The sequence below is a fragment of the Chionomys nivalis genome, chromosome 13 (assembly GCF_950005125.1).
Source record: "Chionomys nivalis chromosome 13, mChiNiv1.1, whole genome shotgun sequence".
In the NCBI taxonomy this organism is placed as follows: domain Eukaryota; kingdom Metazoa; phylum Chordata; class Mammalia; order Rodentia; family Cricetidae; genus Chionomys; species Chionomys nivalis.
This window is the reverse complement of record NC_080098.1, coordinates 70,342,797-70,357,617: the sequence shown is the minus strand read 5'-3', so window position 1 is coordinate 70,357,617 and position 14,821 is coordinate 70,342,797. Positions and strand designations below refer to the sequence as shown.

Genomic DNA, 14,821 nt, shown 5'->3' with positions numbered 1-14,821 from the left:
CGAGGATACTCACATTTTGATAATGAAATGGACTCAAAACTGAAAAATAATAAGCATGTTTCTCTTTTTGAAAGCTGACTTTTAAATAACTGTACACACACACACACACACACACACACACTCACACACACACAGAGCAGTGATCTTGTACTGGGGAGTTTCCAGTACAATGAAGTGCACAGGTCATAATGAGACAAGCAGATCATACACAGCACAGCAGTGGGCGTGACAAAGGAGAGCAGAGTACTCAGGATGTGAGCGAAGGGTCTGACCCAGGAGCTGGGAAGGTGTCAAGGACGACTTCCCCTCGGAAGTGCCACAGGGGAAAGAAAGATCTGGGGGAGCACAGAGGGAGCAGGTGGAGAGATGGAGAGATGCCTGTGGTAGCAGAGGGCAGAGCAGCTGGAGGGACAGAGAAGGAGAGAAGTGGGCAAAGGGTGGGCACAGTGGCAGGAAATGGCACAGAGCACCCAGGCAACTGCTCAGACGACATCTTCATCCTAAGGACAAGCTGGAGAAGGACGTCACCAGTGTGACTAATCAGATGACAGGCCACATACGCGAAGGACACGGCACAGTCCCAGATCAACGGCAGTAGGCCAGTAAACACTGATTTCCAAACATCCTGCAAAACTCACCTCTGTACCCACACTGTGTATTCAATTAATAATCACAGTACCTTCTATTTTCTGTATTTTATGAAATGAATTAGCATTACTGGATTTTAACATAATACTAATTACCTTCCAAGTTCATCTAAAAATGAATTTAAAATACTCTAGAAATGAAAGTTGTTTACTAATAAATCACAAAATGCCAAAAATATTTTAAGTACAATGACACACACCTCTATAATGGTACCTTGATTTTTAACAGTATGCATTTTGTAAAACATATTGATACCAAATGAAACAGATGAAATTAAAATAACATGAGGTTGTAACATAAAAATACATAACTTAAAGGGATCTAATACTGTAAATTGTAATTACATATTAATTATAAATTTAGTATAAATTTCTTAGTAAGCTAAACATGCCTCCAAAGGTTGAGAAATCAAAGTCTCTCTCAGCCTTGGATACCTGTAGTCTACCCTACCAATGCTCTACACACAGTGCCTGTGTCCTACTGACAAAGACTTCTGGCTATTTAAATTTTCTCTATTGTTTTCAAATGATTCTATAGCAACCAACTAAGAGAGTTGGCAAGCAGCAAATATTTAACCTAACACAGTTCAGTGGCTCATCTCAAAAGTTACATTTACAGGACAAGACAACAGCTAATCCTACTAACAGAAAATTCGGAACCTTTGGCAGCTGGTCACCAGATAGGCATCACATCCGGGAACCACACTCTTCCCAGGTGCTTAGAGACTTCAGTGTGAACTTCGTCTGGGGTGTAATTGTCATCAGGGACCAGAACCTCCTCCATGATTGACAGCTGGGTGAGCCTTCGGCCACACAGTCGTACAAACTCGACAAACGCGCTGCAGCTGACCTCACACTCGCTCAGGCCCAAGGCTGTCAGGTTTTGACAGTGCTCAGCAATGCCAATAAGTTCATTGTCCAGGGGCTGAAGGCTATTGGCACACACCACTAATTCAACCAGCCGTGGGCAGTGCACACCTATCCGGCCTAGAATGGCCCTGCTCACTGAACGCCCAAAGTAAACGTGAGTGACGGGGGTCTCTTCTTGGAAGAATGTCTCAAGCTCCTCTTCATATAAGAAGAAGTACATGACAACATTGACCCCCGGAGAGTGTTTCATCAGCGCGTCCCAACTGTGTTTTTTAATAGAGTGGAACTGGACCTGCCCAGGGTTTTCACTCACAACATCTATTCGGAGATGTTCGAGGTTCACGTGAGTCTCACTTGACAGTGCAAGGAGCAGTTCATCGCTCAGAATGTAGTAATTCAACGCCAGTTCTCGGAGGCCCTGACAGTGGTCTGCCACACAGAGGATCCCTGCGGGAAATGGAGGAAATCCTTAAGAACAAAGAATCACGCTGATACTAAAACAGATGATGTCAACTTAAATTTTCTATTAGTTATTTTAGTACAACAGATAACTAATGATGTTTGGGAAAATGGCTGCTAACATATATCATTATATGTGTGCAGGTTAATTAAAATTTTCCCCATACACAGGGCTGGGGGAGGGATATGCAAACCGGTGCAGCCACAATGGAGATCGGTGTGGAGGTTCCCAAAGAGCCAAACCTAGAGCTACCACAAGACTCTCTGTACCCATCTTAGGGACACCTGAAAGGCTAATTCAGCACAGCAGAGACACTTGGGCAACCACGTTGACTGAGGCACTATTCACACGAGCTGAGACAGGGAAACAGCATAGGAGTCCAGCAACAGGTGAGTGTGGGTAAAGAAAACGTGATCCATACACGTAACTATTTCTACTGAGGCATAAGAACGGAATTGTGGCGCTTTCAGCAAAATCAATCAACTGGAGATTACTATGTTAAACAAAATAAGGCAGATTCATGAAGATAAAGGCCACACTTCCTAACATACTTCAAGTTTATATTTAAATTCACACACACACAAGTGTATGTGTGCGTACACACACACATGCACATATACATGCACACACACATACATGTAAGGCGTGAAAGCTCAAATATGCCCTGGTTTCCTCTCATGGCTGTGATAAAACACCGACCAAAATCAAGGTGAAGAGGAAAGGGGTTATTTGGCTTAGATATCTAGACCATAGTCCATTTTGACAGAAGCCAGGACAGGAACCCGGAGGCAGAAACTGAAGCCAAGATGATGGAGAAATGCCACTCACTGGTTTGTTTCTATGGCTTAGTTGGCTTGCTTTTCCACACAGCCCAGGACTACCTGCACAGGGGACTGGAACCATATCAATTCTTAATTAAGAAAATGTCCCCACCGACTTGTGTACAGGCCAGTCTGATGGAGGCATTTTCTCAATTGAGGTTCTTTCTTCCCAGATGACCTTAGCTTGGGTCAGCTGGAAAGAGCCTACCAAGCATAAAAGGGGCTATGGCAGGGAAGAATGATGGAGAAACAGAGAGTGATGGGATACCTGTGATACGAAAGCAAAGGGAGGGGGAAGAGGGCCAGGAAGGGGCGAGGGGAGGCCGATAGGCATAAAGAATAATAACACAATATATACATGAAAATGCCATGATAAAACCTACTACTTTGGAGCATTAATTAAAAAAAATAACTAGAAAAAAAATGACAGACCAATCTTCCTGATGAACATTCATGCCAAAAATCCCAACCAAATACTCACAAATCTTAGTGGCTAACGAACTCACTGTGTGAGGAATAGCTGAGTTTGGATTAGTGGCAGGAATAGCTGAGTTTGGATTCCCAGAACCCATGTAAGGCTGCATATGGAAGCATTTCTGCAATCTTAGCGCACCTACAACAAGACGGAAGATGGGGATGCAGAATTCCCAGAAGGTCTTTGGTCAGCTGACCTGATGTCTACAGTAGCAGACAAGATACCATGTCTCAAAGAAGTTGGATGGTAAAGACACATTCCTGATTTCTACAAATGTGCCACAGCCTATGTGTCCCAGCACTCTAAACGATGAGCACACACACACATACGCGTGTGCGCGCGCACACACATGAACAAACATGCACACACATACTTAAAAATGCTTGCAAATCAAATATAGGAACATATTAAAAAAGACATTCGGCATGATGAGGTTGGCTTTATTCTACAGTTGCAAGAGACATTCAACATGTGCCGATCAGTAAATGTAAGACATCACATAAAAGGTCTTAAAGACAGAAATCACATGATTTTCTTGATAGAAGCAGAAAAGGGTTTTTGAGAAAATGCCACATTCCTTCATGATAAAAGCCTTGAAGAAAGTGGGAGAAGGAATGAATGTGTCTCAACATAACAAAGGCTGTCTATGATGAACCTGCAGCCGACATTATACAAATCGGAGAAATTTTCAAATGACTAAAACGAGGAACAAACCAAGGCTGCTCACGTCCTCCACTGCAGTAACAGAAGCCTTAGAACACCAAGCTGAGAGAAGCAAGTGAAAGCGATATAAATAAGGGAGTTGGCTGGTTTTATGTTAACTTGACACAAGAGTCATCTGGGAAGAAGGAATCTGAATTGAGAAAATGCCCCCACCAAATGGCCTGTGGTGAATTTTCTTACTTAGTGATTGATATCAGAATGCCAAGCCTATTGTGGTTGGCGTCACCCTTTGGCAGGCAGCCCCGGGATGTATTAAAAAGCAGGCTGGGCAGGCCATAGGAAGCCAGCCAGTAAGCAGCTCTCCTCTTTCCTTTATGGCCTTATATCACTTCCTGCCTCCAGGTTCCTGTCCTGATTTCTCTGGACGATGGACTGCAAGCCAGAAGATGAAATAAACCCTCTCTTCCCCACGCCGCTTTTGGTCACAGTGTTTTATCACAGCAACAGAACCTGAAGACAAGAGGAAAGGAAATAAATTGCAGACGACATGCTTCTCTACATAAGACTCTCCCGGAAAACCTCGAGAGCTGCTGAACACCGGCAAAGAGTGGCAGGATGCAAAATGAGCACGCAAAAATCACTGCATTTTTCTACATATCAATACCACATGTGCTAAGGGAGAAATCAGGACAACAATCCATTCACAATTGCCCCCACCCCACGTGGAACACCTTGGAATAAACACATCTACAACAAAAACTTCAAAACAAGTGAAACAGACACTAGCTGATGGACGCATGCTCTGGCTGCAGGGTGTAGACAAATCAAGCTGAAACCGAGCTGGAAATTTCCTGCAGGCTAGCTCTCATAATGCTTCCAAGTGCTATGAGGACTGACAGAAGAGTCTTCCTCAGCTATGGACCCCGTGTGCTGCCAGCCTCCAGTAGACAAGTGCCCACCACGACTGTCACGGGAATAACTTTCTCATTGAATCTGAGGACCACTCCACAGAAGAGAACTCATGCTTGGTACTGTAAACCTGTTCAAAGCCCATGGTCGGAAGGCCATAGGCCCTGACACGGAAGCTTCTACAGTCATCCCGCTAAGTAGGCGTGATATGCCCATCAGACTGACCTCGATGTATCTGCCTTATGCCCATGGGTGAGTGCTGCTGAGCCGTTGTCAGAGAAGCCCCATTTTGTAGTGGACAGTAGTGACTGCAGGGACTTTAATTGGTAAGGGATGAAAATATAAGTGACCTTTGAGTGCTCAGTCCTAAGACAGCATCTATATAACTCGCTGGCCAGACTCAGGAAAGACTGCAGAAGAGATGGGTGGAAAGGCTGCGAGACGGTATTCCGTGGACGTGACACTGCTTGATGCACTCGTGGGCTCACAGCCGCTGAAGACACCCACCAACAAGGCATCACGGGTGGGAAGGGGCTCATGAGGGAGGTCCCACCCCTCTGCGAGGAGCTTTCTCTGCTGAGTGTTGCTAGGGGAGAAGATTTCTCCCATGGTGTTGCCACTGGTAAATTGCCCATGCTCTAATAATCCCAATAACACAGAGGGTCAGCAAAATGGAGAAGAAATGAACTAGAAGGGGGGCTAACTGGGAAGAAGAAGGCCCCTGAGAGGGGAAGGAGGAACAAGAGAAGGTAACAGGAGTGAACATGATCAAAATATGTTATGTACATGCATGAAATTGTCAAAAATGGGTCACTAATTTTGACAAGATTAACACACGTCCAAGGGAAAAATATTCTCTGAAGAAGCAACGTACATCTAATTTGAAGATGATTGCTTTTGATAAAATTCTTAAAAATATAAATTATGTTCCAAAGGTGTGTACTTTTCAATAAGTAATTTGTTGTTACTATAGTAAAAACCATTAATCAATTTATATAAAAAAGCACAGCCTACCATCAGATGAAACATGAGGACAGCTACTCATTTTTAGGAGGCGCAGAGTGTCGCTATTGTTGGCCACGAGAATCTTCAGTGAGGGATCGTCCACAGGCGTATCTTCGACCTTAACTGATGATAGCGACTTTGAGTTGACAAACACAACTGTGAGTGCTGACACAAAATGAGACTTGCATGCCAATAAGAAAAAAATTACGAAAACGTTATTTAAAACTCATAGTTTCAAACAAGTAGCATTAAAAAAAAACAAATTCTTAGGTGCTAAAATACAGTAAAAATAGACTATGTTTTCATGCTATTACTAGCCATTAGATGACATTCCTATTTCCCTTTTAAATAAAATTTCAAGTTAGTATCAAAGTATGGGTTTCATTCTGGCATTTTCGGCTCGTTTGTCTCTATGCTTCCCTCTTCTCCACCCCCTTCTCTCTGCCTTTCCCCATCTTTCCGACCCATCTATCTCTGGTGCCCTCATCCCTCCCAGTACTCCTGCTCTCACCATCTGGATTCCATCTGTCTCTCTCTCCCGCTTCCCTCTTCCATGCTTCTCTTTCTACTTTCATAACCTCAAACACACACACACAGACACACACACAGAGATACACACACAGACACACACACACAGACACACACACACACTCACACACACTCACATACACGCTGGACACATGGAGTCTGCACATGAGCGAAGGCATGCAGTGTTTGTCGTCCTGAGTTTGATCTATTTCAGCTAACATCTTCATGTCTACTTCCATATATTTTCCTGAAAATACCATGATTTTGCATTTCTTCAAGGTGAAAAAAAATTCTACTGTGTGTGTACTATGCTTCACCCATTGTCTGTTGATGGACATCTAGGCTGGTTTGACTTCTTAACTATTGTGAGCAGTAAATCAGCAAACATGGCTATGCATGCATCTCTGTGTAGTTTATGACTTCAGGTAGTTTGCCAGTAGCATAACTGGATCATACAGTTATTTGTTTAGTATGGGCTCTTGCCTTTGGTAGGGGAATAGGTGGCTGTAGCTGTCTGAGCTCATTTAAGTCTTGACGTTCTATTCCAATGACTTCTCTACAGGGTAAGAGAGGAGGATCTAGTTTCATTCTTCTACATCCAGTTTTCCAGCCAACATTTGCTGAAGATGCTGCATTTTTTTCCAGTGCATGCTTTGGACTTGAGTAGAAAACCAGGTGCTGTACCTGTTTGGTCTCATTTTCAGGTTTATATTCTATAACACTGGCTTGTATGTCTGTTTTTGTGACCGTTCCAAGCCTAGTTTCTGTTACTGTGGCTCTGAGCTATAACTCGGGCCCAGCTTTTGTACTTGCACGCTGCTCTTTCTGCTTAGAATTGCTGCGGCAATGAGAGTCTCTTTGTGCTTCCGTATCAACAGCAGAACTGTTTTCTCTATCTGTGAAGACTGCAATGCATTTCTGATGGAGACTGTTGAATTGCTAAGCCACTTCGGCCAATGCAGTCATTTTCTACACTACAAATCCTGCCATAGGGTTGCTCCATCTTGTTAAATTTCTTTCTTTGATGTCATAAGGGTTTCACTGCAGGGGTCTTCTGCTACCTTTCTACACAATTAGGTTTAATTCTGAGTTTGGGGGTCTTCTGGGGGGTTACTATAAATGGGATTTTCTTCTTTCTTGGCAGTTTCATTATTAATATATAGAAAGGCTACAGACTTTTCTATGGTGACGTTGTGTCTTGTTACTTTGCTGGAGTTTAGGATTTCTCTGGTGAACTCTCTAGGACCTTGTAAGTATAGACTCAAGTCTGCAAGTGTGAGTAATCGTTCTCTTCCTTTCCCATCTGTATCCCTCTTATTTATTTCTCTAATATTAGAGCTCTAGCTAGGATTTCATGCATTATATTGAATTAAGAGTGGTTAGGTGGACATTCCTATCTAACTTTAGAAGAATGTTGGGGTGTTGAACTCTGTGAAAAGCCTCACGTGTCCAGTGAGATGATTACATGATTTCCATTTCTAAACCCATTTTATGTGTTACATTACATTGAATGATATGCAAAACTAACCTTGAGTGTCTGGGGGAAAACTAACTTGTTCATGGTATAGGTTTGAAAATGGAACAATGAGAAAGGAAGAATTCCAAATATCTTCTAAATGATGTCTTAGCTATTTTCACCCTTAAGAATTTGATGTCAAGTATTAAAAAGTTATAGTTAATTTATTTTCTAGAACTACGGACCACCAGCCAAGCTCAGTGCAGAGTCTGTTTCTCTCTGTTTCATGAGTGAAGACTAAATCGTTTGCAATATTAAAGGTTGGAAAGACCCGAAGCACAACACTGTGTGGCATGGGAGCTACAGGAAACAGTTAAGGCTCACAGATGAAGCCTGCATGGCCCAGCCATGCGCTGTCTTTTCGCATGGTCTGTGTTGGCTTCTCCCCTGCAACAGAGGAGCTGGGGAATTGAGGCAGATCTGTATGGCCCTCAGAGCCTAGAATTCTTTGGGTTCTTCCTACCTCCTCCCAGGAAAAATACACTTTTCCCTGTTTCATTCACTTCTATATTTCCAGACCTAAGACAGTGTCTGCAGCATAGCAGTCAATAATACTTTCCAAAGGATGAAGGGATGCCATAATCCTATGTTCTTTTCCTAGCAGATTTAAACGAAGTAAATAAGGCAGTTACATTTTTGAAGAATTACAAAATAAAGCTTAATAACTTGACCTCAGTGTAGGCAGAATTCCACACGTTTTCAGATTCATTATTTCTGACCAAGTCGGAAAGTGTGGAAAGCAAATCCAAGGCAAGATCCCTTTCCCTTCCACAAACTCCATCTTGGTTATATTAAAGATTCTGCTGGCCCTGTTAGGATGACTACATTGGTTATAAATGTGTAAACACATGGCCTTACTCTAATTAAAAGTGGTTTTCACAAAGCAGAGGGCTAGGGTGCTACTAACTTATTACAGAACCGTATCTCTTTTTCAAGAAATATAAAGTTGCTTTTTCCTTTAATCAACTCTGAATTAGTTGTTTTCGTCTTGCAGGACACAGAAGAGGCACAGTGCAGGTTTCCTTATACTCCCACTTGCTATACTCTTCATGTCTAAATTCCCATAATTTCATTTAGTTTTTCCACCCACTGCCTGGCATCTGCCGGGTAACTGCATAGCACCCCAGATGCTGGCCCTGGAGGCTGATGGGCACCGGCAGCCTTAGCTTTGGACTCTAAGACGCATAAGGTCAGTCTGAGCCTGTGGGCTATAAACAAGGAAGTGACTCTTGAACGCTAGTCAGCTTTCATCTGATTACTTATATTATTCTAAATCCCCAAATGACCCAATTTTTTTTCCAGCCTACCTCCTAAAACAACAACAGGCTAGCAGAAAGCCTGGCTGAGAGAGCCACGACCCAGTTTACAGGTGGGAGGATGCTGTTATCCCTACCCTCTTCTGTAGGAGAGTTCCGTCAGGAGATTTTTATCAACGGCCGTAACAAAGAGCTAGTTACAAAGTGAACACTACTTTAACCTGGGTTCCTGCTAAACAGGTAAACAACACGGATGGTCTCTCATGCTTCCAAAAGGGTGAGTGTGAGGCCAGCCCAGTAAACAGGCCGAGCTCATCACTGAGATGGTTTGGAGAACTAGCAGTACAAAGAAGATGAAATGTGGTCGGCCTTGTGGTAGGTGCTGGTTGTCAACTCAAGAGACTCTTGAGTCACGTCGGAGCCTTTGGGGATTAACATATTATTTACTTACTTACCTGTATATGTTCATGCATGTGCACACTCTATTACCAGATATGGAGGTCAAAGGACAAATTACAGAAGTTCTTTCCTGCCACCATATGGGTTCTGGGGCTCAAATTCAGATTCTCAGACCAGGCGGGAAGCACTGTTACCCGCTGAGCCTCCTCACTGTCCCAGGACTACCCTGATTATGTCAGCTGAGATGAAGGCTCGCTGGCTGTAGCCAGCACCCTTTTGGGATCCGGGACTATACGAATGGGGGTGGGCACTGAAGAGCGGCATCCATCAGCATTCTCTGCTGCCTGACAACGATGCCGTATGGCTGGATGCTTCGAGCTCCTGCTCCTCGGCTTCCCAACCATGCTGGACTGTGCCCTGGAAGTGCCCGGGTAGGATATTTCTCCCTTACATTGCTTTGGACAGAATATCTTCTAAACTAAGACAGTAGGAGCAGACAGTGACCAGTTTGAGATGTCTCTGCAGAGCTGAGGACACTCGGGAGAGGCCTGAAGATGGTGCTTCCTGCAATGGACAGTGCCGGGAACGTCTAAGCAACTTCACCTTTCCTCTTTGATTATCCAGCGCCGGGTTTTAACTGACAGGCTTGGCCAGCTGGGCTAGCCTAGCCGCTGAACTCTAAGTCAATGAGAAACCCTGCCTTACAGAAAGTGGATGGTGTTTTTTTTTGGGGGGGGGTGTTTTTTTTTTTTGACAGTCACATGCATGCACACATACGCACACCTGCACACACATGAACACAAACATCATTTAAAAAGAAGTCTACCGTAGCTCACAAAAGGCCCAGTAGTCTTACCTTTGGCACATTCATAAAGCTTGGTTTGGCTGTTGAAATCAACCCCAGGGTCTGGATGGAGCAATTTACCAGCTGAGAAAGAATATCACAGGCAGCTTCCGCTGACTCAATACTACTATCAACCTATAAAGACAATTTTGAATATGAATTTCCTGAAGGTAATCTATCAGAACCACTGGAAATGCAATTATTTAATGGAATTTAATAACCAAGTTTTGTTGATCCCTTTCATCAATTGAAATGACTGCTTTTCTATGGAATGTCTGAGCTTACAAAGGGAGAAACAGAAATATGGCAAAATAACTTTCAGGCCTTTATAATGACCTGGGTATTAATAATAATAGCCAAATGAAAAAACTGAAGTTTAAGTCATTTAATTACAGCTCGGGCTCTCTATCTCGGTCTGTGCAACAACTAGAGAACAATCAGAAAGCAGCGTGGGCTAAAAACCCTGGCGTATTTACCAAGTGCCTCCAAGTAAGGATCCAAACACAGAGGGATCTCACCGACGCGCGCACGCGGCTTCGTACCTTCAAGCTGACATACTGCAGGTGTGCAGCGTGCTTCCTGATGATCTGCTGAATGAGATCGGGATGAGTGGACTTAAAATAGGAAGTGGCTGACCGGTTCAGCTCAAACTCAAAGTTCCTCCAGAGACCAGGAACGTGAAACACTTCGTTCCAGCCCCTACACACAGAAGACGCGCGGGCTCGGTCTACTAAGGGGAGATACTGGAAGATGTGTAATATCACGTGCTGCGGTAGAGTCCCCCAGTCTGGAAGAACAGGGAGCACATGAGCATCGGGGAAAGAAGGGCAAAGCCCACGTCTGGGCTGCTTCACCACCGGTGAAGACCGGACAGCGTTATTCACGGCAGAGAAATGATTCCTCTTCATTCTGTAAGGATCAGAAAACACCGTTTGTTTCTTGTCCGGCACCCCACAAACATCCGTACTCTAACTGTATAGACTGACATGCACCCCACAAACATCCGTACTCTAACTATATAGACTGACATGCACCCCACAAACGTCTGTACTCTAACTGTATAGACTGAAATGCACCCCACAAATGTCTGTAACTGTATGACTGATATGCACCCCACAAACATCCGTACTCTAACTGTATAGACTGATATAAGGAATGGGCAGTAACCCAACCAGCACCCTTTTCACAGCAACCTTCCGCTTCCATGCACTGATAAATGCTACCGTGTGCTGAGGACAGAGCACAAACCCGCTCTCAAAACCGTACTCAAAGGCTGAACACAACGGTAAATGACATGCGAGGGGAGCATGCTAACTGCATGAGAGGAAACACAGAACTGCATGTGACTTTGTGGATGGGAGAACTGGCTAGGGGCCTCTAAGGGGAAGCATTCAAAATATACCCTGGCTTTTGTGGGAACACCACACTGAAATTCTGCTAAACTCCTGGGAGATGTGGGAGACAGTACAACTAAAAGCATCTGTCAGGAAAGTCTCCGCTATGCCATGTAGTAACCATGTGACTCTAAGCCTGGTTTCTCATCCGTAAGGCAGAGGTCAGAGTCCCCATAAAACTGCTCGGAGGAGGGGAGCATTTTAAGTATCGGCGTCTTGAGCATACTCAAGAACCACTGCTACCCTAACTCGCATTTTTCTCAACACCTTTCATTTGTCACGTCACAATTCTAAGAGAAAACCAAATGATTTGTTCTGAATTTCAGGTGGCAGTTTGGACATAGAATTCTAGGAAATGTGGGCATAGCAGGGGCAGAGCGGTTGCCTGAGTACATATCTGCTCCTCTGTGGTCAGTAATAAAAAACACGAGAACGAAATTATTCTCCCCAGAAAGACTCTGCAGGTATTAACTACCTGGGGACACAGCTGAAGCCCAGATATATTGATACATACAAGAAAGCATCTACAATTTTCTCTGCATGTTTTATGTAAGAACCCAGAGTATTAAATGTACAATTATTTGAGAGGCTTTATAATGGTAAGGAAATGGTTCTGAACTTAACTCTGATTAATGACCTAGCCCTCCTTTCACCCATCAATGTTAGGAACATATACACCAATTTAGTATCAGATTTGAACATACCTTCACATCCGCGGAAATCTTTATTTACAGTGAAAGCACATTTGTCTTGAGACTATCTGAGTGGTGTGAAGCATTTCTTAACCACAACATAAAGTAGGATCCCAGAAGCAGGACTGACCTATAAAAATCACTGAAAAAAAGGAAAAGTCATTTTTAGGGCTTAGAAACTGCAATGGAAAACAAAACCCTGGCCAACTTGTAACTCAAGTATCAGAGGATAACTGTTTCACGCAGTAGCCTAAAATCGTTAAAATTTCAGTAAATTAAGAAAGGCGACCCCTAATATAAAACTTTACTAGAAGAGGAGTGAAGCCAAATAAAGACTTTATCCGAATGCCAGATTTTGTATGACTACCTCATAGTTCTCTACCCCGAGCGATTGCGTTATATATTCAGCTTGATTGCCCATACAAAAATTGTTCAATTTACTCAATTCATTAAACTTCCAGTCCACTGAATCATCATAAAGAATTAATGTTGTTAGGAGCGGACACTAGCGCTTGCTGCTCTTACAGAGGCCCCAGGCTCGATTGCCAGCACTCACACATGCATCAGGTACACACATAGTAAACAGACACAGATGCAGGCAAAATGCCAATACGAGTACATAAACCCCTTAAAAAGGAATATTATATTAATGCCAATAATTTAGTAAAATACATGTTAATTTTCTTTCTCCTCACATAAACTAATGGGCATAAAACTCTACCCTCCCAATAACAAGCTTCATATAGTACAACATTGTAGTTATGTGTGTCAGTATATTTTAGAATGTAAGATAAATTGATCTGTATTACTTGGAAATACTTTCCTGGTCATTTATTCATTATTTAGTTTAAATAATGAGTTACATTATGGAATGCCACTTGGTCATATTGTATTCCCGCTAAAATGTTTTTCTTGGAAATGTTTCCTATAAAAATTCTACCTTAAATATAAGGGGCTATTTTTCACTTCTTTTTACGTGAAAGAAATGGATCGCTTCTTTTTCAAGACTCTCTTACCCAAAGGTGACTTCCAAGTTACAGTCGACGCTGGACCAATGAAACGAAGCAATCGTTGCCATGGGTACTCACCAACATCCATCTGCCTTCACTTTCAATCTTGGAAAACACCACAAAAGCATCATTAGGGCATATGATAATCTTATGCTTCCGTTATTTATAAGTCACTATATACATTAAGTCATTTTATTAGTAAATTATTAAAACTATTTTCTGCCCATATGAAAAACTTGGTTATGGAAATATCGCAGTACTTGCCAGGAGTTACACTGGAAGCTATTCATATCAGGCAGTAAACCAATCTGAAAACTCACATTTTACCTACTATTTATGGAGAGAGATCCTGAAAATTTACAGTAATTCATGATTACATGTATTTGTTTATAAGCTATATAACTTTTTCAGCACAGTTCAAACTTCTCTGTAGTATCAAGATATATTTACTTACGAAGGAGACTTCAATATTTGAATAGATACATTCATTTTTAAGGGCAGTATCTGAAGAGCGAAGTTTGCAAAAATGCACTTGGACTGAAAACACCTTTTGGGATGGAGAATGCCAGAAAGGCTGCACAGAACTTGATTGACCTGGACCATCCCTTAGAGTCCCTTACGGAGACGGGCACCTAGCAGCCTGCCCCATCTTCCTGCAACCTCGGCTTCCAGACTGGGCTGGGGAGAGACGGCGCCAAGCCAGGGCAGAGTTTAGAGTCTACAAATGAGAACAAATGACAGTGCAAATGCACCGCTCCAAAGCTGCACGGTGCAATTTATCTTACATTCTAACTGCCCAGAGAAACGGGGCTTGGGAACAGCCCCACCCTAGGCAAAAAACCCTCCACACAGCTGGCGGCGAAGCGGCCTGGCGGGCTTGGGTCCGAGGCGGTTCGGTTCCACTCTCCCTCTGCAACCCGACAGCTCTGGGGGCTCGCCTCTGAGGCTCGGCCCGCCCCTCCCCGCCCCGAGGGGTCCCCGGAGCTGCGCCACAAACCTTACCTCAGAACCCACGCCTGAGCTGCAGCCAGCCCAGGTCCAGCCCTCAGGTCCAGCACAGGAGTCCGCTTGCCGAACCCCAGCAGCTCGCTTCTCAGGTGAGCGCTGGACTGTGATGGACAGACTGGCCCCGCAGGACAGGACCCGCCCACGCCCCGCCCCTCCGGGAAGCTTCGCCCCCCACCGATTTGCTCGAGGTACACAGGTCCCCGTGCCCGCCCACGCCCCGCCCTTCCGGATGTTCAGTCCCCGTGATCCCGGTCCCCGGGCAGCCTCGCCCCACCTCCAGCAGCTGTGTGTTATGCCTTATGCCTGCCCACTCCCCGCCCCTTA

General features: G+C 43.9%; 1 protein-coding gene across 1 annotated transcript; it reads right to left on the bottom strand.

Moving 5' to 3' along the window:
• Nucleotides 1–507: 507 nt before the first annotated feature.
• Nucleotides 508–14,619, bottom strand: LOC130885987 (F-box/LRR-repeat protein 21). Its single transcript, XM_057787856.1, has 7 exons — nt 14,492–14,619; nt 13,496–13,594; nt 12,492–12,621; nt 10,936–11,302; nt 10,406–10,528; nt 5,860–6,031; nt 508–1,964 (listed from the first exon to the last, which is right to left on the bottom strand). Exons 4-7 carry the CDS (start codon nt 11,299–11,301, stop codon nt 1,321–1,323), a joined length of 1,305 nt encoding a protein of 434 aa, XP_057643839.1. The 5' UTR covers nt 11,302; nt 12,492–12,621; nt 13,496–13,594; nt 14,492–14,619; the 3' UTR covers nt 508–1,320.
• Nucleotides 14,620–14,821: the final 202 nt, after the last annotated feature.

Excerpts from the sequence above, each read along its gene's own strand:
- LOC130885987 (XM_057787856.1), bottom strand. The coding sequence starts at position 11,301 with ATGAAGAGGAATCATTTCTCTGCCGTGAATAACGCTGTCCGGTCTTCA. Across the intron at positions 6,032-10,405 it reads GCTTTATGAATGTGCCAAAG|TCTCATTTTGTGTCAGCACT; the intron begins GTAAGACTACTG and ends TTGGCATGCAAG. Across the intron at positions 1,965-5,859 it reads TCCTCATGTTTCATCTGATG|GGATCCTCTGTGTGGCAGAC; the intron begins GTAGGCTGTGCT and ends CATTTCCCGCAG.